Source organism: Somniosus microcephalus, chromosome 24 (assembly GCF_052327205.1).
Source record: "Somniosus microcephalus isolate GS21.2 chromosome 24, FLI_Smic_1.0, whole genome shotgun sequence".
In the NCBI taxonomy this organism is placed as follows: domain Eukaryota; kingdom Metazoa; phylum Chordata; class Chondrichthyes; order Squaliformes; family Somniosidae; genus Somniosus; species Somniosus microcephalus.
The window spans coordinates 29,682,423-29,706,119 of NC_141010.1; the positions used below are offsets into that span (position 1 = coordinate 29,682,423).

General features: G+C 44.2%; 1 protein-coding gene across 2 annotated transcripts in view; it reads right to left on the reverse strand.

The window, feature by feature from the left end:
• Window positions 1-1,119: 1,119 nt before the first annotated feature.
• The window catches only part of LOC147101164 (uncharacterized), a 123,015-nt gene continuing 100,437 nt past the window's right edge, over window positions 1,120-23,697 (reverse strand). For both annotated transcript variants that reach the window (XM_085966378.1, XM_085966379.1), the window contains exons 10-13: window positions 21,317-21,416; window positions 16,363-16,481; window positions 11,517-11,628; window positions 1,120-2,310 (exon numbers count right to left, since the gene is read on the reverse strand). In XM_085966378.1, coding sequence (XP_085822504.1) covers window positions 2,254-2,310; window positions 11,517-11,628; window positions 16,363-16,481; window positions 21,317-21,416 — 388 coding nt within the window. In that variant the 3' untranslated portion in view covers window positions 1,120-2,253. The remainder of the gene's footprint in view (window positions 2,311-11,516; window positions 11,629-16,362; window positions 16,482-21,316; window positions 21,417-23,697) is intronic.

Sequence of the window (23,697 nt, forward strand, 5' to 3'; positions counted from 1 at the left end):
GCATTGAGAAGACCGAAGCCATTGTTTTCAGCTCCTGCCACACACTCCAGTCCCTAGCCACCGATCCCATCATCTCCGGCTGAACTAGACTGTTTGCAACCTCGGCATCTTATTTGACTCTCAACTAAGCTTCTGATCCTATATGTTCTTCATCACAAAGACAAATTACCTCCCTAAACCTCTTTGTCTCCCCACCCACCATAAAACTCATCTCTTTGGCCAAGCTTTTAGTCACCTGTCCTAATATCTCCTCCTTTGGCCTGGTGTAAAGTTTTGTCTTATTGCGCTTGTGTGAAAGGCCTTGGGATGTTTTCAAACCTTAAAGACGCTATACAAATACAAGTTGTTATTGACCTCTTTTGGCATGTTTCACAATTAGTTTGAAGTTCAGAGCATAGTTGAGATGTTTAGTGTAGTCTCTCTTATTCAGTGTAGAAGAACAGAGTGCAATGTGGGCCAGGGAGTGGAACATAGTGGATCAGCAGGTCACAGAATTTTGAAATTCTAACATTGGATCTTGAGATAAGCAGGGTTTACCAATTTAGTAGCATTAGGGATACAGTGAACTGTGATGGTAGCTTTTCTGATGGATTTCTTTTTGTATCTGATTTCCAATCCAAAGTGGAAAAGACCATTGTGGCCAGTACCAGTGTCAAGGAAATATCATATCCAATAATACCATTTATACCTCTCCATCAAACTTTTCTCTGGATTATTATCCAACTCTGTCTTGAACTTACTGACACAATCAGGCCCCACTGCCACTATGCTCTTGCATAAAGTAGGCAAATCTAAACTATCCTCCCCTAAGACATCTGCCACTTCGTTGTCAGCCCTACTCCCCAATCTAATCAAGCCCTCATATATTTGATCAACCTTCTTTGATCTTGAACCAAACTTCTCCTGGAAAGAAACATGAGGTGACTTCCATTTTTGATACTACAATCATGAGTGCCAAGGCTGTTCTAGATTCATGAGTGCCAAGGCTGTTCTAGATTCATGAGTGCCAAGGCTGTTCTAGATTCATGAGTGTCAAGGCTGTTCTAGATTTAGGCCTGGCAGGAAGATAGTAAGTAGATATATTGTTTGAATAATTGTCAAAGTAGGGCTTTGTCTTAGGGTAGCTTTAATTGATTCAGATTCTTTAGATAGAGTACAGAAATCTACGTCATGCTAAGGGGTTTACATTCATTTAGCATAAACCAATTCTCCACATTCAAATGGAACGGAGGATACAATAGTGAAGACTGAGTCTGTCTTATAATATTTATAGCTATGCAATCTAGGAAGAGTAAAGTGCGGAAAATAACATCTCAAACAGTTCCACATAAAATGAATTACTTTTGACGTGGTGTCGCTGCTGCTATGTAGGCAAATGTATCATTTTGTTCATAGCCAGATCCAGATTACATATTCTGACGTTTGGTTCAGATTAATGTCCCTTCTCAATCAGTCCTATAAGCCTATTACAATATCACCAGTAAGTACAATAATGAGTTCAAACATGTGTGAAAAACGGTCATAACTCATTCTTGGCTGCAGTTCTTGTGAGTTATGGGCATTTAAAATGTTTGTAATAACTGCCACAACTCACTGTCCCTGGCAAACATCTATTTGACCATTGTCCATACAGAAATATTAGGAACTTCTATTATCTTCTGATGAACACCATTATGCTTTCTGGCATATCTGAAAGAGAAAAAAATGAGTTTAAAACTTTAGGCATCATAGTTGTTGGATCTGCAGATGTCTCAAGTCAACTCACAAGCAGAAGATTGTAGAGAGTTTTCAAGGGGATTGTATTTGATTGGAAAGTTAACAGTGGGCGATTGTGGCCCTGGAATGTGTAACCAAAGCGTCAGTGAGAGAAACCATTCAGAGTGACTTCAGCAAACTAAGAGGCAGCTGCCTCACTGATGGCCAAAGAAAAGGAGCCTCCCATGTAGAGACAAGGCTGGATGGGAGAAAACACAATGGAAGCTATTACAGTTTGGTTCAATTCAGAACAACTGTTTTCTAGTTGGTCCCTTCCCACTTTAGGGGAGTGGAAAAGGAAAAGCAGTTTTATTGTATCCAGTGCCATTCATAGAATCATAGAAGACTTCATCACAACAGTTTTATTAACTGCAGTTTATTTACCCCATGCACAAACAGAGCAGCATGATCAATGCAGTACGTGGATAGTGCACTTCAAATAGCAGATAATGCTGAACTACCATTTCAGCTTCTGATCAAATTCTTAATGTTGACCTTTCAGTTGCCATTTTTCTTACTGTTTGAGGAGACAGCAGGTAGTTTCTGGTTGATGTCCTGTAAAAGAATAGTTGACTTGATTAATAAAAAAGACCCATGTCTGAGAATAACAAGTTCACTTTGGAGAGGGCATCGATTTAACACAGAAAGGATCTGTAATTGAAAAATATCTATGCCACGTCTATTTATTCTTCAAACGAATGTTTAATCCTTTATTTATTTTCTCACCAGCTATAAACGCCTGTGTGATGCTCACCATGGTTTTCACTTCTGACCATTGTCTAGTGACCACTGCTGCAAAGTGCACATTTGGACATCAGGTGAAGAGTGGATAAGGTTTAGCTACGATACAGCCATACTTTATGGCCTATGACACTCAACAGCAAGGTTCACAGAGGGGTCGATTTTCCCGAAGCCGTCGGGAAGAAGGCGGGACTACAACTTTCGGGTTTTAGTCCCGCTGTGATAAATCCATGTAGTGGAACAAGAACTCAAAGAGGCGATATCTTGGAACTAGTATGGGTATTTTATTAAACAAACAGAGTAACAAACATTATGCCTGCATCCTGGCATTCCACCTTTGCTGACCTTCACAGGAAGCAAACCTCTGACCTTAACAGGAAGCAAATCTCTGACCTTAGCAGCAGCATTGGCTACAGCACCACCTGGTGGATAACCTTAATCAACACATCCCAGATTACTATATCCCTCCTCCCTTAAGATTTCAGTATGAATTTCTTAACAGACAACCATTCCTGAGGGTCACATAAGGAGTCTCCATTCATCATGTTCCATACTTGACGAATCTAACAGTTCAGTATCAATCTCTCTGGTGGCTTGCGAGTCCTTTGTGAACGTCTAACAGTAAAGTCCCTGCTTGTTTGTGGTGAAGCCACCAGCTGCTCCTGAGCAGTGCTCAGAGTATCTGACTCTGCAACGATGGTTTCCTCTTGACGAATAGGTTCCTGTGGAATTGTCTCTGTCCTTGGGGGTGGCACCACAGATGCACTTGGATAACTGGGGGCAACCCTGTCTTCAGTCATTGCATCTGGAACCTTCATTTCAATTTCCCCTTGTCTGGAAAGTATCTGATCTACATGTCTGCGTACTACCCTACCATCTCCCAACATGACCTTGTATGATACTGGACCTATCATTGAGTCTATGAAGCCAGGAATCCGCTTTGGTCCATAACTGAAATTCCTGGTAAGGACCGCATCTCCTTCTCCAAAACTTCGGCTCTTTGTTCTTTTGTCATGGTTCTCTTTTTGTTTGTTTTGTCTGTTTTCCATTTTCCTTTTCAGGTCTGGGTGGACAAGGTCAAGAGTGGAGCGTAGTCTACGACCTAATAACATCTCAGCAGGCGAGAGTCCTGTGGTGGATTGAGGCGTTATTCTGTAGCTGAACAGAACCCGTGACACTTTGGCTGCTAAACTCCCTTCTGCACTTTTTTTCATCATCTCCTTAAATGTTTGTATGGCTCTCTCTGCAAGTCCATTCGAGGACGGATGATATGGAGCCGAGGTCACCTGCACTATGCCATTTTTTCTTAAGAACTCTTTTGTCTCTGTACTCACAAAACAAGTGGCATTGTCACTCACCACGATCTCCGGTAGCCCTTGATGTCTGAAGCTCTGACGCAGGCAGTCTATAGTAGTAGTGGCGGAAGCAGAATTTACAGGATAAACATCCATCCATTTGGAATGTGCATCAATGATTATGAGGAACATCTTCCCCATGAATGGACCCGCATAATTTAAGTGCAATCTTCTCCATGGTTTATCCGGCCACTCCCAGGGGTGGAGAGGAGCCGCTGCTGGTGCCTTCCGGTGTTCCTGACAAGTGCTGCATGTCTTGACTAGATTTTCTATCTCCTCATCTAGCTTTGGTCACCACAAGTAACTCCTAGCCAAGGCTTTCATATGCGAGACCCCAGGATGACACTGATGTAGTTGCTCTAGGATAGACTGTCGTGCTGGCTGTGAAATAATCACTCGTGCTCCCCACAACACGCAACCATCCTGCACACTCAGCTCTGTTTTCCTGATACTGCAGGGTGTGAAGTCAGCCCCTTCCGGATGCTGTGGCCATCCCCTCACCACATATTCTCGAACTCTAGACAGTACTGGATCTTTACCTGTCCATGTTCTTATTTGCTCTGCAGTCACAAGTGCCGTGTCAGTGTCCTCCAACATCAAAACTCTGTCCTCTGGAGCTGCACGGATAGGTGTGCCTGGCAGTGGAAGACGGCTCAAGGCATCTGCGTTCCCATGGTACTTGCCCGCCTTGTAGACGATGACATACTCATATGCCCTCAACGTCACTGCCCACCTCTGGATCCGGGGTGACACCATCTGTGGAACTGCTTTCATTTCATTGAAAAGAGAGAGAAGAGGTTTATGATCAGGGCATATGGTGAACTTCCTGCCATATATGTACTTGTGGAACCTCTGTAACACAAACATTACTGCTAACCCCTCTTTGTCTAACTGGGAATAGTTTTTTTTCCGCTGGTGTTAGAGTTCGGGACATAAACCCTATTGGTCTTCCAGTTCCATCTTCCATGCAGTGTGAAAGAACTGCCCCCACCCCATAAGGTGAAGCGTCACAAGAGAATGATGTCTTTCTCTGCATTGTAGTGAACCAGCACATCCGACGACAGCATCAGTTTCTTGGACTGTTCAAATGAAACCCCCTGCTCCTCTCTCCACTGCCACTGTGTCTCCTTGCACAGTAGTTTGTGAAGAGGTGCTAACACAGTTGACAAGTTTGGTAAAAACCTGTTATAATAGTTCAGCAGTCCAAGGTAAGCTTTTAACTCAGCCACATTTGTAGGAGCAGGGGTGTCCTGCAGTGCTTGTACCTTCTCCTTGAGTGGATGGAGCCCGGTGGCGTTCACTCTGTGTCCCAGGAACACTGCCTCATTCCCCAGAAATGTGCACTTACTCCTCTTGAGCCAGAACCCTGCCCTCTCCAATCTCTGTAGTACCTCTCTCAGAGTGCTCAGATGCTCCTGGTCAGTTCTTCCCATCACCAGAATGTCATCCAGATAGATGGAAACATGTGGAATCCCTTGCAGTACACCTTCGATTGTCCTCTGGAAGATAGCTGGACTAGATGAGACACCAAACGGTAAGCGGTTATATGTAAACAAGCCCTTGTGTGTATTTATGGTGACATACTTCTTTGATTCGTCATCCAGTGTAATCTGCAAGTAGGCATGACTCATATCCAACTTTGTGAATTTCTTTCCTCCAGCCAGGTTTGCAAAGAGATCCTCTGTTTTGGGAATCGGATACTGCTCTAGTTTGGACACCCGATTGACTGTCAATTTATAATCTCCACAGAGTCTTACCGAATTGTCCGGTTTCAAAACAGGTACTATGGGAGCTGCCCATTCTGAACATTTCACTGGCTCCAGTATGTTCTCTCTCAATAGACGGTCAAGCTCAGCCTCTACCTTTGGCTTCATGGCATAAGGCACAGGTCGTTGTTTAAAAAACCTTGGCGGTGCCTCCTTGTCTACATAAATCTTAGCTGGGGGGCCATTAAATGTGTCAAGTTCCTCCTTGAACACAATCTCATGTTCACTCAACACTTCTTGCAAAGTCAACTGTTTGCCCGCATCTATTTGATTTACTGCTCCCCAGTCTAATTTCAGTTCTTTTATCCAGCCCCGACCTAACAGGTTTGGTCCGGTACCTGATACTATAACTACAGGTAGCTGTTCCACGGTGTCCCTGTGTTACACAGTTACATTAGCTGTACCTAATGTCGCTACTCTTTCACCTGTATATGTTTTAAGATGCAGGGAGCAAGGCTTTAACTCTGGAACTTTTGCACGGTTCCACAATTTTGAGTACTCTGCCTTGTTCATTATGGTCACGCCGCACCCTGTATCCACTTCAAAGTTCACCTTAGAGTCATTTACTGTCAGTTGCAATGTGAAAGGAGCCACTTTTGGAATGTTCTCTAACATGCTATACATTATGAACATGTCCTCTTCTTCCTCAGCTTCCCCGCTGATGTGGTGTGCTCCATGTTTTTTCACTTCTCTCCCTTGGTTTTGCTGTCCTCCCCCTTTTGGTTTGGATTCCTCCACAGGTGATTTCGCCCTGCAAGCTCGTTTTATGTGTCCTTGTTCCCCACACTTGTAGCACTTTTCCTCCAGAAACCGGCATTCACTCGCCAGGTGATCGCCCTTGCATCTATAACATGCCTTCACATGCTCATGTTGTGGTTTCTGATGCATGTTCAACTTGTGCACAACAACCTGACCTGCAACTTGCATAGCATTAGCCCTGTCTGAACCCTGTATTTCTTTTACATCTCGGTTCGCTGTCTCTATGGCTTGAGCAAGTTCCAATGCTTTTTCATAAGTAAGCCCAGTCTCGGATAATAATCTACGCTGCATTCGGTCGTCCATAATTCCGCAAACTAGCCTATCTCGCAGCATTTCCTTCAGGTTGTTCCCATAATTGCAATCTTGTGCTAATTTATGCAACACCGCTAAATAGTCCATTACGCTCTCTTCCTCTTTCCTGTTCCTTGAATTAAACTTGAACCGCTGTACAATCTCACTAGGCTTAGGGTTGAAATGTTCTTTTAGCAAAGCCACTAATTCAACAAATGATTTGTCTCCAGGCTTTTCAGGACTGAGCAGATTCCTCATCAAACTGTAGGTCTGGCTTCCCACTGAACTAAGCAGAATGGCTTTCCTTTTTCCGGCATCATTTATTTCATTTGCTTTGAAAAAATAACCCAACACTTCACAGTATTCCTCCCAGGTTTGTGCTTGACTATCAAAAGTGGAAACCATTCCTACCGTGGCAGCCATGCTCTCTTCCAACTGGTAGCTAACTTCAGCTCGTGATTTTGTTGTTTAAAAGTCCTGGCAGACTTCTCTTCTTTATCCAGGGTCCTTTTTACCTCGTCGCCAAATGTGATAAATCCATGTAGTGGAACAAGAACTCGAAGAGGCGATATCTTGGAACTAGTACGGGTATGTTATTAAACAAACAGAGTAACAAACATCATGCCTGCATCCTGGCATTCCACCTTTGCTGACCTTCACAGGAAGCAAACCTCTGACCTTAACAGGAAGCAAACCTCTGACCTTAGCAGCAGCATTGGCTACAGCACCACCTGGTGGATAACCTTAATCAACACATCCCAGATTACTATACCCACCTATTTCGACGTCCGGCCAATCCGCGCGATTTTCCCTTGACTGACCTTGTTGAGCCCGCCCAGCGGGCTCAGCAGGCCAATTAAGGGCCACCCGGCAACAGGTGTCGTCACAGACTGCAAATTCATCTGTCAAGAGTTCTTGACAGATGAAATATCAGTGTTTCACAGCTGTTTGAAGCTGTGAAACACTGACAGACTGAGTTCTAACATGAGTCCTTCTGCACAGACTCAGTTAGAACTCACACCAGCACTGAAAGCTGCAGGCTGTCACTTTTCACAGATCGCAGCCGTTCAGCTTTAAGTGCCGGGTGAGTGATGGGCTCCCGACGGCTACAGGAAGAAAGGCTGTGAAGGTAAGTACAGGTAAGTAAAAGTTCTTTACACACTTTAGACACACCAAACACACTTACCTTTGCACTCATGTACCCATCACTCACCTGAGCACCGACATCGCGACCCCTCCAACTCCTTCAACCCGACGGCCCGGCTGCTCTAACCTGGCGTGGTTTGGAACCGTCGGGAATCCCACACGAAACCCCTCAAAATAGGGATTAGGCTAAAAACTGCCTGTTAACTATCTGTTAACAGGCAGTTAATTGGCACTAATCCCTTGCCGCCTGGTTTCGGCAGGTCCCAGTGCGGGGTGGGTACCCGCCGCCTCTGAAAGTTGCGTGGAGCGGGGTTTTGGGCGGGATGGTGTCGGGACCCCCGAATTCAGGTTTTCCCCCCCCTCCACACGCCTGAAACCCCGCCTGACGGCTTCGCGAAAATCGACCCCGAAGAGTAGTCACTTGGCTGAGAGACCAAAGGGTTGTAGGTGCCTGAGGAACTATAGCCAAACTTAAACTTAATTTAATTAATTTAATAAACTAAATGAGGTAAATAATTTGATTAACACTAAACTAATTAATTAAATAAATAAATAAAATAATGGGAGAACAGGAGATGTGTTGCTGCTGCAATATGTGGGAGCTTGTGGACATTTTTGTCCAGGGCGACTACATCTGCGGTAAGTGTCTGCGGCTCAAGGAACTTCAGCTCCGAGTTGAGGAGCTGAAGTCCGAACTGCAGACATTGCGAGACATCAGGGAGGGAGAAAGCTACCTGGACCTTTTGCTCCAGGAGGCAGCCACATCCCTTAGATGAAACACTTTAGGATTGACATGTGATCAGGGACAGGATGGTGTGACTGCGAGTGAGGCAGGTACTAGGATCCAGGAGGCAGTATTGCAGGAGCCTCAGTCCCTGCACTTGTCCAATAGATTGGAGGTTCTTGCGATCCTTGTGGACAAGTGCAGGGACTGCGAGGAGGACGAGCAAACTGACCACGGCACCGTGGCACAGGAAGCCGTTCAAGTGGGGGGAGTAAAAAGGAAGGTGGTTGTAGTAGGCGACAGTATAGTTAGGGAGGAAACACACTGTTCTCTGCAGCCAGAAGCGTGCGTCCCGAAGGCTATGTTGCCTACCTGGTGCCAGGGTAAAGGACATCGCCTCCGGGCTGGAGAAGAACTTGGAATGGGAGGGGGAGGATCCAGTTGTCGTGGTCCACGTAGGTACCAATGACATAGGTAGGACTAAGAAAGAGGTTCTGCTGAGAGAGTTTGAGCAGCTAGGGACTAAATTAAAAAGCAGAACCACAAAGGTAATAATCTCTGGATTATTACCTGAGCCATGAGCAAATTGGCATAGGGTCAATAGGATCAGGGAGATGAATGTGTGGCTCAAAGATTGGTGTGGGAGAAATAGGTTTCGATTCGTGGGGCACTGGCACCAGTACTAGGGAAAGAGAAAGCTGTTCCATTGGGACTACACCTGAACCATGCTGGGACCAGAGTTCTAGCGAATCGAATAACTAGGGAGGTAGATAGGGCTTTAAACTAAATAAGTTGGGGGGAGGGTCCCGGTGGAAAGAAATCTAGAATGCTAAAGAGAAAAGATAAGGAAGCAGTGCAGGAAAGTGATTGGGTTAAGGATAACCAGATTGTGTCAGGAAGGGACAGAGTGTACAAACAAAAGAATGCACTAACAAATAGGGTCCAGGTAAGAAAATATGGTAAGACAAATAGGGCCATAGTACAAAAATTTTTTAAGATGTTTAAAAATGTTAAAAAGACAAATCTAAAGGCACTGTATCTGAATGCATGAAGCATTCATAATAAGGTAGACGAATTAACAGAGCAAATAGTTGTTGGAGGGTGGCAAATGTAACCCCACTATTCAAAAAAGGAGGGAGAGAGAAAACAGGGAACTACAGACTGGTTAGCCTAACATTAGTAGTAGGGAAAATGCTAGAGTCTATTATAAAGGATGTGATAACAGGACACTTAGAAAATATCAACGGGATTAGGCAAAGTCAACATGGGATTTATGAAAGGGAAATAGTGTTTGACAAACCTACTGGAGTTTTTTGAGGATGTAGCTGGTAGAATAGATAAGGGAGAACCAGTGGATGTGGTGTATTTGGATTTTCAGAAGGCCTTTGATAAAGTCCCACATAAGAGGCTAGTGTGCAAAATTAAAGCACATGGGATTGGGGGTAATATACTGGCATGGGTTGAAAATTGGTCAACAGACAGGAAACAGAGAGTAGGAATAAATGGGTCTTTTTCGGGGTGGCAGGCGGTGACTAGTGGGGTACCGCAGGGATCAGTGCTTGGGCCCCAACTATTCACAATATATATCAATGATTTGGATGAGGGAACCAAATGTAATATTTCCAAGTTTGCTGACGACACAAAACTAGGTGGGATTGTGAGTTGTGAGGAGGATGCAAAGAGGCTTCAAGTCAATTTAGACAAGTTGAGTGAGTGGGCAAATACATGGCAGATGCAGTATAATGTGGATAAATGTGAAGTTATCCACTTCGGTAGGAAAAACAGCAAGGCAGAGTATTATTTAAATAGTGATAGATTGGGAAATGTTGATGTACAGAGGGACCTGGCTGACCTTGTACACCAGTCACTGAAAGCAAACATGCAGGTACAGCAAGCAGTTAGGAAGGCAAATGGCATGTTGGTCTTCATTCCACGAGGATTTGAGTACAGGAGCAAGGATGTCTTACTACAGTTATACAGGGCCTTGGTGAGACCACACCTGGAGTACTGTGTGCAGTTTTGGTCTCCTTACCTAAGAAAAGATATACTTGCCATAGAGGGAGTGCAGCGAAGGTTCACCAGACTGATTCCTGGGATGGCAGGACTGTCGTATGAGGAGAGATTGAGTCGACTAGGTCTGTATTCACTAGAGTTTAGAAGAATGAGAGGGGATCGCATTGAAACGTATAAAATTCTGACAGGGCTAGACAGACTGGATGCAGGGAGGATGTTTCCCCTGGCTGGGGGCTCTAGAACGAGGGGTCACAGTCTCAGGATATGGGGTAGGACATTTAGGACTGAGATGAGGAGAAATTTCTTCACTCAGAGGGTGGTGAACCTGTGGAATTCTTTACCACAGAAGGCTGTGGCGGTGAAGTCACTGAATATATTTAAGAAGGAGATAGATACAGGAAACTTTGGTTTATCCGGAGGTTATATGTCTGGAATACTCGATCTAATGGCAAAAATCAGGAGCCGTTTTCTATAAGTTTTTTTAGTTCTCGTTGCTTTTTTTTCCCCAGTCAGGCACTGCAAGGTCTGTAGCTATAGCAACAGCTTCAGCTAGAGACGCTTGCAGCTGCAGCCGACTGTTTTGAAGCTGTTGCTAAGCAACAGGGTTTGTTGATTCACACGGAGCTTTTCAGTTCCGTATCTCTCAACATTAACGCTGGTATGTCCGGCACTTTTGATGGTACGGCACCAGCTCGGTCCCGTCAGTGCCGGATATCAGAAAGTTTCCTGTAGCTTTCTAGATGCAAAAGGCATCAAGGGGTATGGGGAGAGAGCGGGAATATGTTATTGAGATAGAGGATCAGCCATGATCATATTGAATGGCGGAGCAGGCTCAAAGGGCCGAATGGCCTACTCCTGCTCCTATTTTTCTATGTTTCTATGTTTCAAGTCACTAGCTTCAGCTAAGAAGAGGAGGGGAAAAAATACATGCACTAAATTCAAAAAACTGTGAGAAGTTGGTCCTACCTTCCAGTTTTCATTCTGGTCCTTGGTGCTATATTTCATTTTATTCTGTTTCATTCCACCCCTGTCTCTGGATATGCTAGGCAACCCAATTGATCGCTGGTTCGTTCCATAACTAAAGGAAATGAGTTACGTGGTTAAGTAATACAGTCCAATGATGCCATGGAAATGTAGTCCTGTTGAGTGCACATTCCAGATCAACATGCAGCTTTTAAAAATGAAAATGTTGCACCACAAACGTTTATGAAGAACATACTATTGTATAATGAGAAGCCTTTTTTCTTGTAATAGCTTATTCTGTGATTCATTTAACAAGTAGCAACAAATCATTTTCATTTACCTTAATACAAATTCAAATCTTGGCATAAAAACAGAAAATGCTGGAAATACTCAGCAGGTCAGGCAGCATCTGTGGAGAGAGAAACAGAGTAGGTCGATGACCCTTCGTTAGAACCCATCTGATGAAGGGTCATCGACCTGAAACGTTAACTCTGTTTCTCTCTCCACAGATGCTGCCTGACCTGCTGAGTATTTCCAGCATTTTCTGTTTTTAATTCAGATTTCCAGCATTTTCTGCTTTTATTTCAGATTTCCAGCATCTGCAGTATTTTGCTTTTGTTCAAATCTTGGCAGTCTATTAAAATAGTCACCCATGCAAGCACTTTTGAACTTTCAAAGCAATACGTATAACTCCTAAATATCCTAATTATACATCATCTAACATTGATGTCATCCCACTATCCATTTAATCTGATTAATAAACAGCATGGCAACCACCCAGTATCACAACCAAAGTAACTTCTGAGTATATGTTATTTTTTATTCATTCACGGGATGTGGGCACCGCTGGCAAGACCATCATTTATTTAGAGGTGAGAGGGAGATAACTTGCAAAGCTACTAAAAGACTGCAACTGCCTCAGCCGTTCATTTTTTGATTTGGTTGATTTGTCAGTTTGTAACATTTATATTCTACTGCACCGTCTTGTAACTCACTGAGCATCTTTTGCTATTCTTCAGGATCTGCCAAGCACTGTACAAGCAATCTCCTGAAGGTGAGAGAACAGTTTTCTACCAACTGCACTTCCCAGTCCTCAGAATCACTGTATAAAGTGGAACCTTCTGTTCACAGTGAACTGTGAAAGACCAGTCCACCTTTATTATGTGATTGGCCGAAGGTTCTGATTTTCTGGGAATCTTATCCAAGATGGTTTCACTGAGTTGCAAAGCTGTTTCACATCAGATATACTACTTTGATATCAAGATCAAATAGCATAAAGTAGCTAAATAAAAAATGAACGTGTCCTTTGGATTCTCAGCAAACTATAATTTACTGGTGATACATTTTGGTAGGAAGAATGAGGAGAGACCATACACACTAAATGGTACAATTTTAAAGGGGGTGTAAGAACAGAGAGATCTGGGGGTGTTTGTGCACAAATCTTTGAAGGAAGCAGGACAGTTAACAAAGCAGTTAATAAAGCATATGGGATCCTGGGCTTTATAAATAGAGGCATGGAGCACAAAAGCCAGGAAGTTCTGATAAATCTATATAAAACACGAGTTCGGCCCCATGTGTCCAATTCTGGGCATCGCACTTTAGGAAGGACGTGAAGGCTTTGGGGAGGACACAGAAGAGGTTTGCTAGAATGGTTCCAGGGATGAGCAATGAAGGATGAGGGATTATAGTTACGTGGATAATCTAGAGAAGCTGGGGTTGTTCTCCTTGGAGCAGAGAAAACTAAGAGGAGATTTGATAGAGGTGTTTAAAATCATGAAGGATTTAGATAGAGTAAATAAAGAGAAACTGTTTCCAATGGCTGAAGGGTCATTAATGAGAGGGCACAGATTTAAGGTGATTGGCAACAGAACCAGAGGCGACATGAGGAAAAACTTTTACACAACGAGTGTTTAGGATTTGGAATGCACTGTCTGATAGGGTGGTGGATACAGATTCAATAGTAGCCTTCAAAAGGGAATTGGATAAATACCTGGAGAAAAAAATTGCAGGGATATGGGGAAAGAGTGGGGCAGTGGGACTAACTGGATTGCTCTTCGAAAGAGCAGGCGCAGACTCATGGGCCGAACGGTCTCCTTCTGTGCTGTACTATTCTATGACTGGAATTTTAATCAGGAGGCGGGTTGGGAGTGGGGGTCTAGGAAGCGGGCGGGAAACCCAGGACAACGGGTTTCCCACAGGCCTGATTTGCATTTCAAAGGTCTGTTTCCCACTCGCAGCTAGCCAGATGGAGAGGCTGTCGGGCTGCGGGCGGGTAGCCCTGCGGCTCTAGGCCGCAGAGAGGAGGGAGGGAGGGAACGGGTGGGGGCCAGGGGGGTTGTCAGGGGCCGGAGGAGGAATGGATGTGGGGGGAAAAGTGGATCGGGGCCGGATCATCGGGAGGGAGGTGAGGATTGGTGGGGGGAGAGGAGTATTGGGGCTGGTGAATCGAGGTGGGTGGGGGAGTCCGGGAAGGTGATTGGAGGCCTCATTGGGAGGGAACAGAGCCCTGGGGGGAACGGGGGAATCAGCGGCCTCATGGGGGGAATCGGAGGCCTCGGCATGTGTAAAGGCACTTACCTCCTGGATCCAGCAGTCCTCGCCTTACTTTAGCTGCTGGGTTCTCCGAGGACTGAGAAACCCAACCAGCCAGAGTTAAATTTGAAATGATGGTTAAATCTGAAGCACGCCAGCCTCATTATAATATTTAAATAGGCAACCCGCCTCCGGAAATTAGCTCGTTGGAGGTGGGTTGGGGTCGGGATTCAGTTTTTTAACCCTTTAATCTCGCACCCGACCCCAAACCACCCATTTTTTGGGTATAAATCCCCCCCCCCTATGATTCTATGATACACAATCATACAGCTATCCCACTGATTTGGGGATTTTTAAAAAAACAGCTGTTTTTATGTTCCTTTGGAAGGCGGGGGAAGAAATCATCCAGGACATTATCCTGTTAGGAACTTCAGCCTACTGTCACCTTTGCTGGGCAATCCTGCTCCACTTCTGTACATAGAGCCAAATTCTGAACAAGACACTTTAGTTATTTTTCTCTTGTAATTGACAGTACTCTGGCTGGTTTTGCATATTGACTTTTACATGATTAATCCAGACACCTGTGCTTCTGAATCCAAACTGACTGAAATAAGATCAAGTGCCATAATTTCCATCGTTTTTGCCTCTTTAGCATGAAGGCCAATTCACACCTTTGACATGCAAGGCTGACCCAAAAATGCACATTCTCAATGCCAATATTGAATAGCAACTTAACAGTTTACATTGAGCCAGATACACGCAACCACTTTGATTAAAATTAAAGCCACTCATTGGTGCTAAACTGTTACCTCAGGAATTATTGACACTGGAAGTTTTTATATTTCCCAATTAAATACTTTGAGACTGTCGAAGTTATTCAATTCAAATGCTCTGGTGTGGAATAACAAAGTAAAAGGGTAATTGTTTGCCCTGTGGTATGTCATTCCCATTCATGTCACACATAAGAGTGCAAGTTTCCATTCACGAGACACTACCTGTTTGCCATAAGACCGAGTTTAAAGTGTTGGGAGAAAACCTGAATTGTAATAGTGTTATAATATACTGAAAAAACTAATTGTTTTGTCTGAACAAAGAACAATACACTATAATAAAGAATTACAACAACAACCACTTGTATTTATATAGCACCTTTAATGTAGTAAAACGTCCCAAGGCGCTTCACAGGAGTATTATAAGACAAAAATTTGACTCCGAGCCACGTAAGGAGTAATGAGGGCAGATGACCAAAAGCTTGGTCAAAGAGGTAGGTTTTAAGGAGCATTTTAAAGGAGGAAAGAGAAGTAGAGAGGCGGAGAGGTTTAGGCAGGGAATTCCAAAGCTTCAGGAGTTCAAGAGGGCAGAATTAGAGGAGCGCAGATATCTCGTGGGGGTTGTGGGACTGAAGGAGATTACAGAGATAGGGAGGGGCGAGGCCATGGAGAGATTTGAAAACAAGGATGGGAATTTTGAAATCGAGGCGTTGCTTAACTGGGAGCCAGTGTAGGTCAGCGAGCACAGGGGTGATGGGTGAATGGGACTTGGTGTTGTTAGAACACGGGCAGCCAAGTTTTGGATGATCTCAAGTTTACATGGGAGGGAATTAATAGTTGATTTTTTTTCAACAAATAAATTGACTTATTGGTACATTGATTTTTTACAATGTAACAAAATTGGGTTTTCCTAATATCCATAGATAAACCAGCATTGTTTTTAATTTATAGAATAAATTAATGATCAAAAGCCATTGTACTTTGCAAACTTCAAAGATATATTATTAGGCGTTATTGGGTTGCAACAACATTAATGTACAACAATATATGCATCAGGTTCACTTTGGCAGGGATACTAACTGTACTAGTCTGTGTCTGAGCTCTAATAGCAAAAAGCAGGCGCATGGGAACACCATCACCTCCAAGTTTCCATCCAAGTCACACACCATCCTGACTTGGAAATATATTGCCGTTCCTTCATCGTCGCTGGGTCAAAATCCTGGAACTCCCTCCCTAACAGCACTGTGGGAGTAACCTCACCACACGGACCGCAGCGGTTCAAGAAGGCGGCTCACCACCACCTTCTCGAGGGCGATTAGGGATGGGCAGCGATGCCCACATCCCGTGAATGAATAAAGAAAGAAAACTGTTCAGTTTTTCTATTATTTTGTTACTGCCAGCAGCTTATTTTGGTAATAAACCACAAAAAAAGCTATCATTAATCCATTTAGCTTCTCAAAGATTTAAAATATTAAAGAATGAACACAACAGTATAGTTCTGCTAATTTAATGCATATTGAGAGAGGCAATGTAAAACAATGTCGTACGTTTTTGATTCATAGTCCTTCCAACTCGGTCCGCCTGGAGTAGGAGCCATTACCTTCGCTAGTCTTTCTAGCATGAAAAGGTTGGCTACTTCAATACTATCCCGTCTCACTGGGACTTCCTGTTAAAATGAATACAGCAAATGAATACCTGGCAAATGGATATTTCTGTGAAATAAATAGAAGTCAAGGGAGTGAAATATCTCATTGTATTAGTTACAGATCGAGTGCTCATGAGTAGTTTTCACATTTGACCGAATGCAGTTTTTATGGACTTCTATCACCATCATAAATCTCCTGCATTGGGTTACTTAGCCGTCACTAATATTTAAACCAATGCCATCGATAAGTCAGGTTTAGCTTGTTAAATCCTTGTTCTAAGGCATTTAAAGACAAATTGCATACCCTTTGACTTGCGCCCCCAAATAAATTATTAAGCAAGAGAGTAGGCAGTGTGCAAAAAAGCAACAGTGCAGATGGAGGCTGTTCTCACTTGGTTAGTCACACAAAGCGTCACTTTCATGAATGACCAACAGAAAAAAATTGCAATGGGGCAGGAAAGTGCAGCCACCAAAACATAAAAATACATAATTTCTCAGCCAGTTGTAAAAATGGACTACCACCAGGTTTCTGACAATGTTGTCAATGAAGATTAGGAAAGCAGCAGTCTATTAAACAAAGGGCAGAGCTGCAGAACACTTGCGTGTCCCACCCAATTTCTCTTTTTATGTGCGGTCCAACAACAGTAATAAGTTGGCCTCATCTGTCATTACCCCAAAAATGCCTGCTTCTTGGGTCTTTCAAAAACTGTTTATGATCTTTAGGTTTCTTCTCAGTGAGACAGGACTCGAGCTGCAGCGCTTTGGGCACTAGAGTCCATGTTGTCAGTCCATGGAGGCCTAAGGCCTAGTCTGCATCCCTCGTGCAATATGCATTGACCAACACGGGTCAGAAGTGCTTTGTGCACGAAGAGCCTGTGTACAGACTGTGCACAAGGCTCATAAAGCCCCTGTATTTTATGTTAATGAGGGGGAAGCCTCATAATTGTACGTGGAGTACCTGAAGAGTGTTTTAGATGCTCAGTGGCCGTTTGAGGCCTAATGAGAAATTGTTGGGTGGCACTCTCCGCAACATAGGGCCACCCTTTATTGCAAGATCTGCTGTAGCATGGCTCCTAAAATCCAATCTGTGAATCTGGCTTACTCTGCCCCCAAACGTGATTTTTAGTTCAAAGAAACAGACACAGCTTTAAAGGCAGACAGAAGTCCTTTAGCAGCTCCTGGCACCTGATAACCCACCCCTTGAGCTCAGTACTCTTCCAGGGCATCATGCACTGTGCGTTCGGAGCACTGTCTAAATATTTTGGCCTAGGGGCATAATCGGGGAAATGCGCTCAAAACGCACTGGAAATTGCCCCGGATTTGACAAACTGAAGTCACGCCCAAGTTTCCGCTCAATTCATTTGCATAAGCCCGAACGTAAAATCACCCATGAATCAGTGCAATCAAGGAGCGTTATCGATTGTAATCGATTATTGACTGGAACATGGACAATGGGAATCTCAAGATTACTGAATTAAACTAACTTACACTGAAAATTTGTTCAAGTAATTGTTGAAGCTGAACAAACAGGCCTAATATTTCCAAGTTTGCTGATGACACGAAACTAGGTGGGATTGTGAGTTGTGAGGAGGATGCAAAGTGGCTTCAAGGTGATTTAGACAAGTTGAGTGAGTGGGCAAATACATGGCTGATGCAGTATAACGTGGATAAATGTGAAGTTATCCACTTCGGTAGAAAAAACAGAAAGGCAGAGTATTATTTAAATGATGATAGATTGGGAAATATTGATATACAAAGGGACCTGGGTGTCCTTGTACACTAGTCACTGAAAGCAAACATGCAGGTGCAGCAAGCAGTTAGGAAGGCAAATGGTATGTTGGCCTTCATTGCAAGAGGATTTCAGTAAAGGAGCAAGGATAGAAACATAGAAAAATAGGAGCAGGAGTAGGCCATTTTGGCCCTTCGAGCCTGCTCCGCCATTCAATATGATCATGGCTGATCCTCTATCTCAATACCATATTCCTGCTCTCTCCCCATGGATGTCTTATTACAGTTATACAGGGCCTTGGTGAGACTACACCTGGAGTACTGTGTGCAGTTTTGGTCTCCTTACCTAAGAAAGGATATACTTGTCATAGAGGGAGTGCAGCGAAGGTTCACCAGACTGATTCCTGGGATGGCAGGACTGTCGTATGAGGAGGGATTTGGTCGACTAGACCTGTATTCACTGGAGTTTAGAAGAATGAGAGGGGATCTCATTGAAACGTATAAAATTCTGACAGGACTAGACAAACTGGATGCAGGGAGGTGTTTCCCCTGGCTGGGGGGTCTAGAACAAGGGGTCACAGTCACAGGGTAGGACATTTAGGACTGAGATGAGGAGAAATTTCTTCACTCAGAGGGTGGTGAACCTGTGGAATTCTCTACCACAGAAGGCTGTGGAGGCCAAGTCACTGAATATATTTAAGAAGTAGATAGATTTCTAGACACAAAAGGCATCAAGGGGTATGGAGAGAGAGTGGGAATATGGTATTGAGATAGAGGATCAACCATGACCATATTGAATGGCGGAGCAGGCTCAAAGGGCCGAATGGTCTACTCCTGCTCCTATTTTTCTATGTTTCTATGTTTCTATCAGTGGCTGCTCATCACAGGTCCTATGTACCAAGGGAAAATCAATTGACTGCATTTGAACTCATTTAAATTGAACTTAAAGTAATTGTAGCATCAGTATGAGAAACAGACCTGAGAGAGGCTTCAATTGACTGCTGGTCCCAGCAGCGGCGGGTCATTAACGATGGATTAATGTGACCACGGATGCCTGTGCATCCGAAATTCTGGGCACATTGTGGTGAACACCCCCGAATGGGCGCAATCGGCTGAAACTCGCCATGTCACCCTGGGCCAGTTTGGGGAGCGGGGACTCTACTTTGGGCAAATTGACCTTTGATCCAGAATACAAGATGGCGGAAACTCAAACGCAAATGGTTATGGGCGCAACTCAATTAGGTTTTAAATTCCATGATCTTTTGTGCTGCTTCAGTTGATTCTGCCCAGCCGGCACTGATATCTGGGCAGAAACTCCAGTGCTTTATATTTAAATTAGTTGCCCTCACATAATGTGACTGAGTCAGCTTGCTACCTCAGTCGCAAGCATGGCCAGCACCAGATTCGCAACAGTTCCACCACCACTGTGCCAGGACTACATGATCATGATATCCCCACGGCCCCGCCTTTTAAACAGCAACAGTCTTAGTACATGGAATAAATTAGCATTTGCTACCCCCGATGCTCCCTTAGACTCTACTGCAAGATCTGCATTGCTTGCAAAAACAGTTTTACTACCATTCACAGAAAAAACTAAAGCAAGCCTTTCATTCTATAATAGGAATTGCTTTCTTTTATCACAAACATGATATTTCAGGAATTAAAAACAGAAAATGCTGGAAACACTCAGCAGGTCAGGCAGCATCTGTAGAGAAAGAAACAGAGTTAAAGGGCTAGATTTTTGGGGAGCCGTCAGGCGGGGTTTCAGGCGTGTGGGGGGGGGGGGAAATCCCGAATTTGGGGGTCCCGACACCATCCCGCCCAAAACCCCGCCCCACGTAAGTTTCAGGGGCGGCGGGAACCCGCCCTGCACTGGGACCCGCCGACCCCAGGCGGGAAGGGATTAGTGCCAATTAACTGCCTATTAACAGGCAGTTTTTAGCCTAATCCCTATTTTGAGGGGTTTCGTGTGGGATTCCCGACGGCTCCAAACCACGCCAGGTTAGAGCAGGCGGGCCGTCGGGTTGAATGAGTTGGAGGGGTCGCGATGTCGGGTCTCAGGTGAGTGATGGGTGCATGAGTGTAAAGGTAAGTGTGTTTGGTGTGCCTAAAGTGTGTAAAGATCTTTTACTTACCTTCACAGCCTTTCTTCCTGTAGCCGTCGGGAGCCCATCACTCAGCCGGAACTGAAAGCTGAACGGCTGCGATCTGTGAAAAGTGACAGCCTTCAGCTTTCAGTGTCGGTGAGAGTTCTAACTGAGTCTGTGCAGAATGACTCAGCTTAGAACTCGGACTGTCAGTGTTTGACAGCTTCAAACAGTTGTGAAACACTGATATTTCATCTGTCAAAACCTCTTGACAGATGAAATTTCAGTCTGTGACATCACCTGTTGCCGGGTGGCCCTTAATTGGCCTGCTGAGCCCGCTGGACGGGCTCAACAAGGTCAATCAAGGGAAAATCGCGCGGATTGGCCGGACGTCGAAGTAGGCGGGTCAAAAACCCGAAAGGGGAAGTCCCGCCTTCTTCCCGACAGGTTCGGCAAAATCTACCCCAAAGTTTCAGGTCGATGACCTTTTGTCTGAACTGAAAAAAGTTAGAGATATAAGCAAGTGTAGAGGCAGGGAAAAAGAGGAGGGGAGGAAAGAACAAAAGGGAAGGTCTGTGATAGTGTGGAAGGCAGGAGAGATTAAAAGACAAAAGGGATGATGGTGCGAGGCAAAAGGTAATGGGACAAGTTAAGGAAAAGTTGGGTCTGGAAGAGGTGTAAATGGGAATAGCAGAATCATCAACAGCTGCGATCCGAAAAAATGCCACTCCTTCCCCTCCTTCCCAGAACCACAATAGGGTTCCCCTTGTCCTCGGTGGGTGGGGGTGGGGGAGGTATTGGCACTGGAGGTAGGAACAATCTATGACAGAAATCACAGGCAAATTGCAGGAGGAAGACATGATTAAGATATTTTGTTATATTTTCCTCCATTAGCGAAAAAGTCTGCATTAAATAGCCACTGCGGCACCTAGTATGCGATCTAATATATTAGGTATTGCATTTAGCACCACAATACTTCTTGAGTTGTATCTTTGCACCAAGTCAAAATTCTGTTTTAATTTACAATGGGGCGGGTCTTACCTTCAGCTTCTGTTCCCTTACACGGCTCAAATTCTGATTTACTACACCCTTATTCGGTGTAATTTTTGGCATCTTGGTAACGTATTTAGGTGTACTCAGGCTAGAAGAAATCAATCCTTCAGTTAACAATTAAAATACTGAAATAAGTAGCTCCATTTATGTAGTTATCTGTTGGGTATTTCAATTATACACTGACAAGCAATATTGAAAAGGGGCGACTGATCAGGAGTTCTATTTTCTAAAGTCAAAAGACACTTTTGAGCAGCAGAGAAATGCTTGAAGCGTTTTCCCTCAACTAGACAGCATTCAGTTTGAATCTCGCAGTTGCTAATGATCACATAGCAATGTAATTTTGCAGATTTTTAAATTGAAACTTATAAACAATTGTGCACTTGTGAAAAATAATATTTTTCAAAACCACGATTTTAAACTACATTATCTAAGTATAAGTATTATAAAAAATATTTGGCTAACACCTGGCAGTTCTAAAACACAGGGAGGAGTCTCATGAAGGTAATTTCACTATGAAGGCAATTGCTTCCATCCACCATCATAACATACTGAAAAGCAAAATATTTTATTCAGACTAAAAGTCAATGAATGACTTTTTTCCATTTAATGAACATAGTTTGGATCCTATTAAAAGGTTCTGTTTATGACTTGTTTTTGAAATTATAATCAGAACATTTTCTTTTATCTGAGCACAAATTAAACTGATGGCTCATGGAGGAGAACTACTTTTGCTTTGCAACATATTATAGATGGTTCCTGTTACGTCCGTGTATAATCAGACACAGACTGCGGAGAACGGTACAACGGTGTTTACTCAACGTGGCTCACACTGCAACTGATCTGTACAGATTATTACTCAGTGTTATATACAGGTGTGGTCACTGCCGGTACTACAGTATACATGAGCTGTAAAACATAGTTCCCCCCTTAAAGGTACATACATTACAATTCCTCCCCTTTTAGATTAACAGTACCATATCACTCATTTAACAATTAAATATCAAACTAATTACAATTAACACTTTTAACATGCAACATTAGCTGAAAATAGTCTATTTATATATTCAGTCTTTGGGGAGGCTTCCTGATCCTTTCTGGATAGCGCCTTTCCCGAGTGTCTTGCTCTTGGTGCGGAGGCGATTCTGGCCCCCTGTCGTCGGTTGGTTCATCAGCTTCCAATGCTACTGTTTCTGGGGTAGATGCGACCTGTACGTCGGGTTCATCACCAGGTACGTATGGGCGAGGCATGGGGTTGACTTGTTCCTGTGACTCTAGGATCTGGTCAGCATGGCGTCTCACGATGCTCTCCCCAACGTCCACTGTGTACATTAGTGGGCCCTGCCATGTGCATATCGTTCCTGGCTGCCATTTTTCTGTTCGGTAGTCGCGGGCCAAGACTGGTTGCCCTACATTGAAGCTCCTTGTTGGCTTCTCATGGATGTGCTGGAATTGCTTACTCTCAACATCTCTTCGCACGTTTGGTCTGAGCAAATCCAGGCGAGATCTTAACCTTCGGTTAAAGAACATCATGGCTGGGGCCTGGTTGGTGACTGCATGTGTCGCATTCCGGTAGGCGAACAGGACATTGTCCACCTTGTGCTGCAGCGGAATGTTGTCATTGTACATAGCCTTTATTGCCTTCTTAAAGGTTTGTACAAACCTCTCAGCCAATCCATTTGTGGCTGGATGATACGGGGCGGATGTGTAATGCCTTACCCCATTCTTTTTCAAGAACCTCCGGAACTCTTCGGACACAAACTGTGGTCCGTTGTCCGAGCAAATCTGTTCTGGCAAGCCATTCCTGGCAAAAATGGTCCGTAGGACTGCAATAGTTTTCTCCGTGGTGGTGGAGGACATTTTGATGACCTCAGGCCATTTCGAGTGCGCATCCATGGCTATTAAAAACATTGAGTCCATTAATGGACCAGCAAAATCAATATGCACCCGTTGCCATGGAGATGAGGGCCACTCCCATGGGTGTAGAGGGGCCTGTGGTGGTGCATTTTGGACTTTCTGGCATCCTGAGCAGCTCTTGGTCAGGTCCTCGATTTGTTTATCAATTCCCGGCCACCACACATAAGCCCTGGCTAGGCTTTTCATTTTTACCCCTCCCAGATGACCCTCATGAAGCTCATTGAGCACTCTATCCCTTAACTTGGGTGGAATTACCTCGGGATCCACACATCAACGTCCCCCGGCACACTGACAGCTGTTCTCTCCTTGTCGAGAATGCTGGCAACAGTGAGTCGCCATGTGCTGGCCATCCCTTCACCGTCAAATCATATACCCGAGACAGTGTCGGGTCATTTCGGGTTTCCTTTTCGATACAAGCGTTAGTTACCAGTAGGTATTCAACTATAGTCGAATGG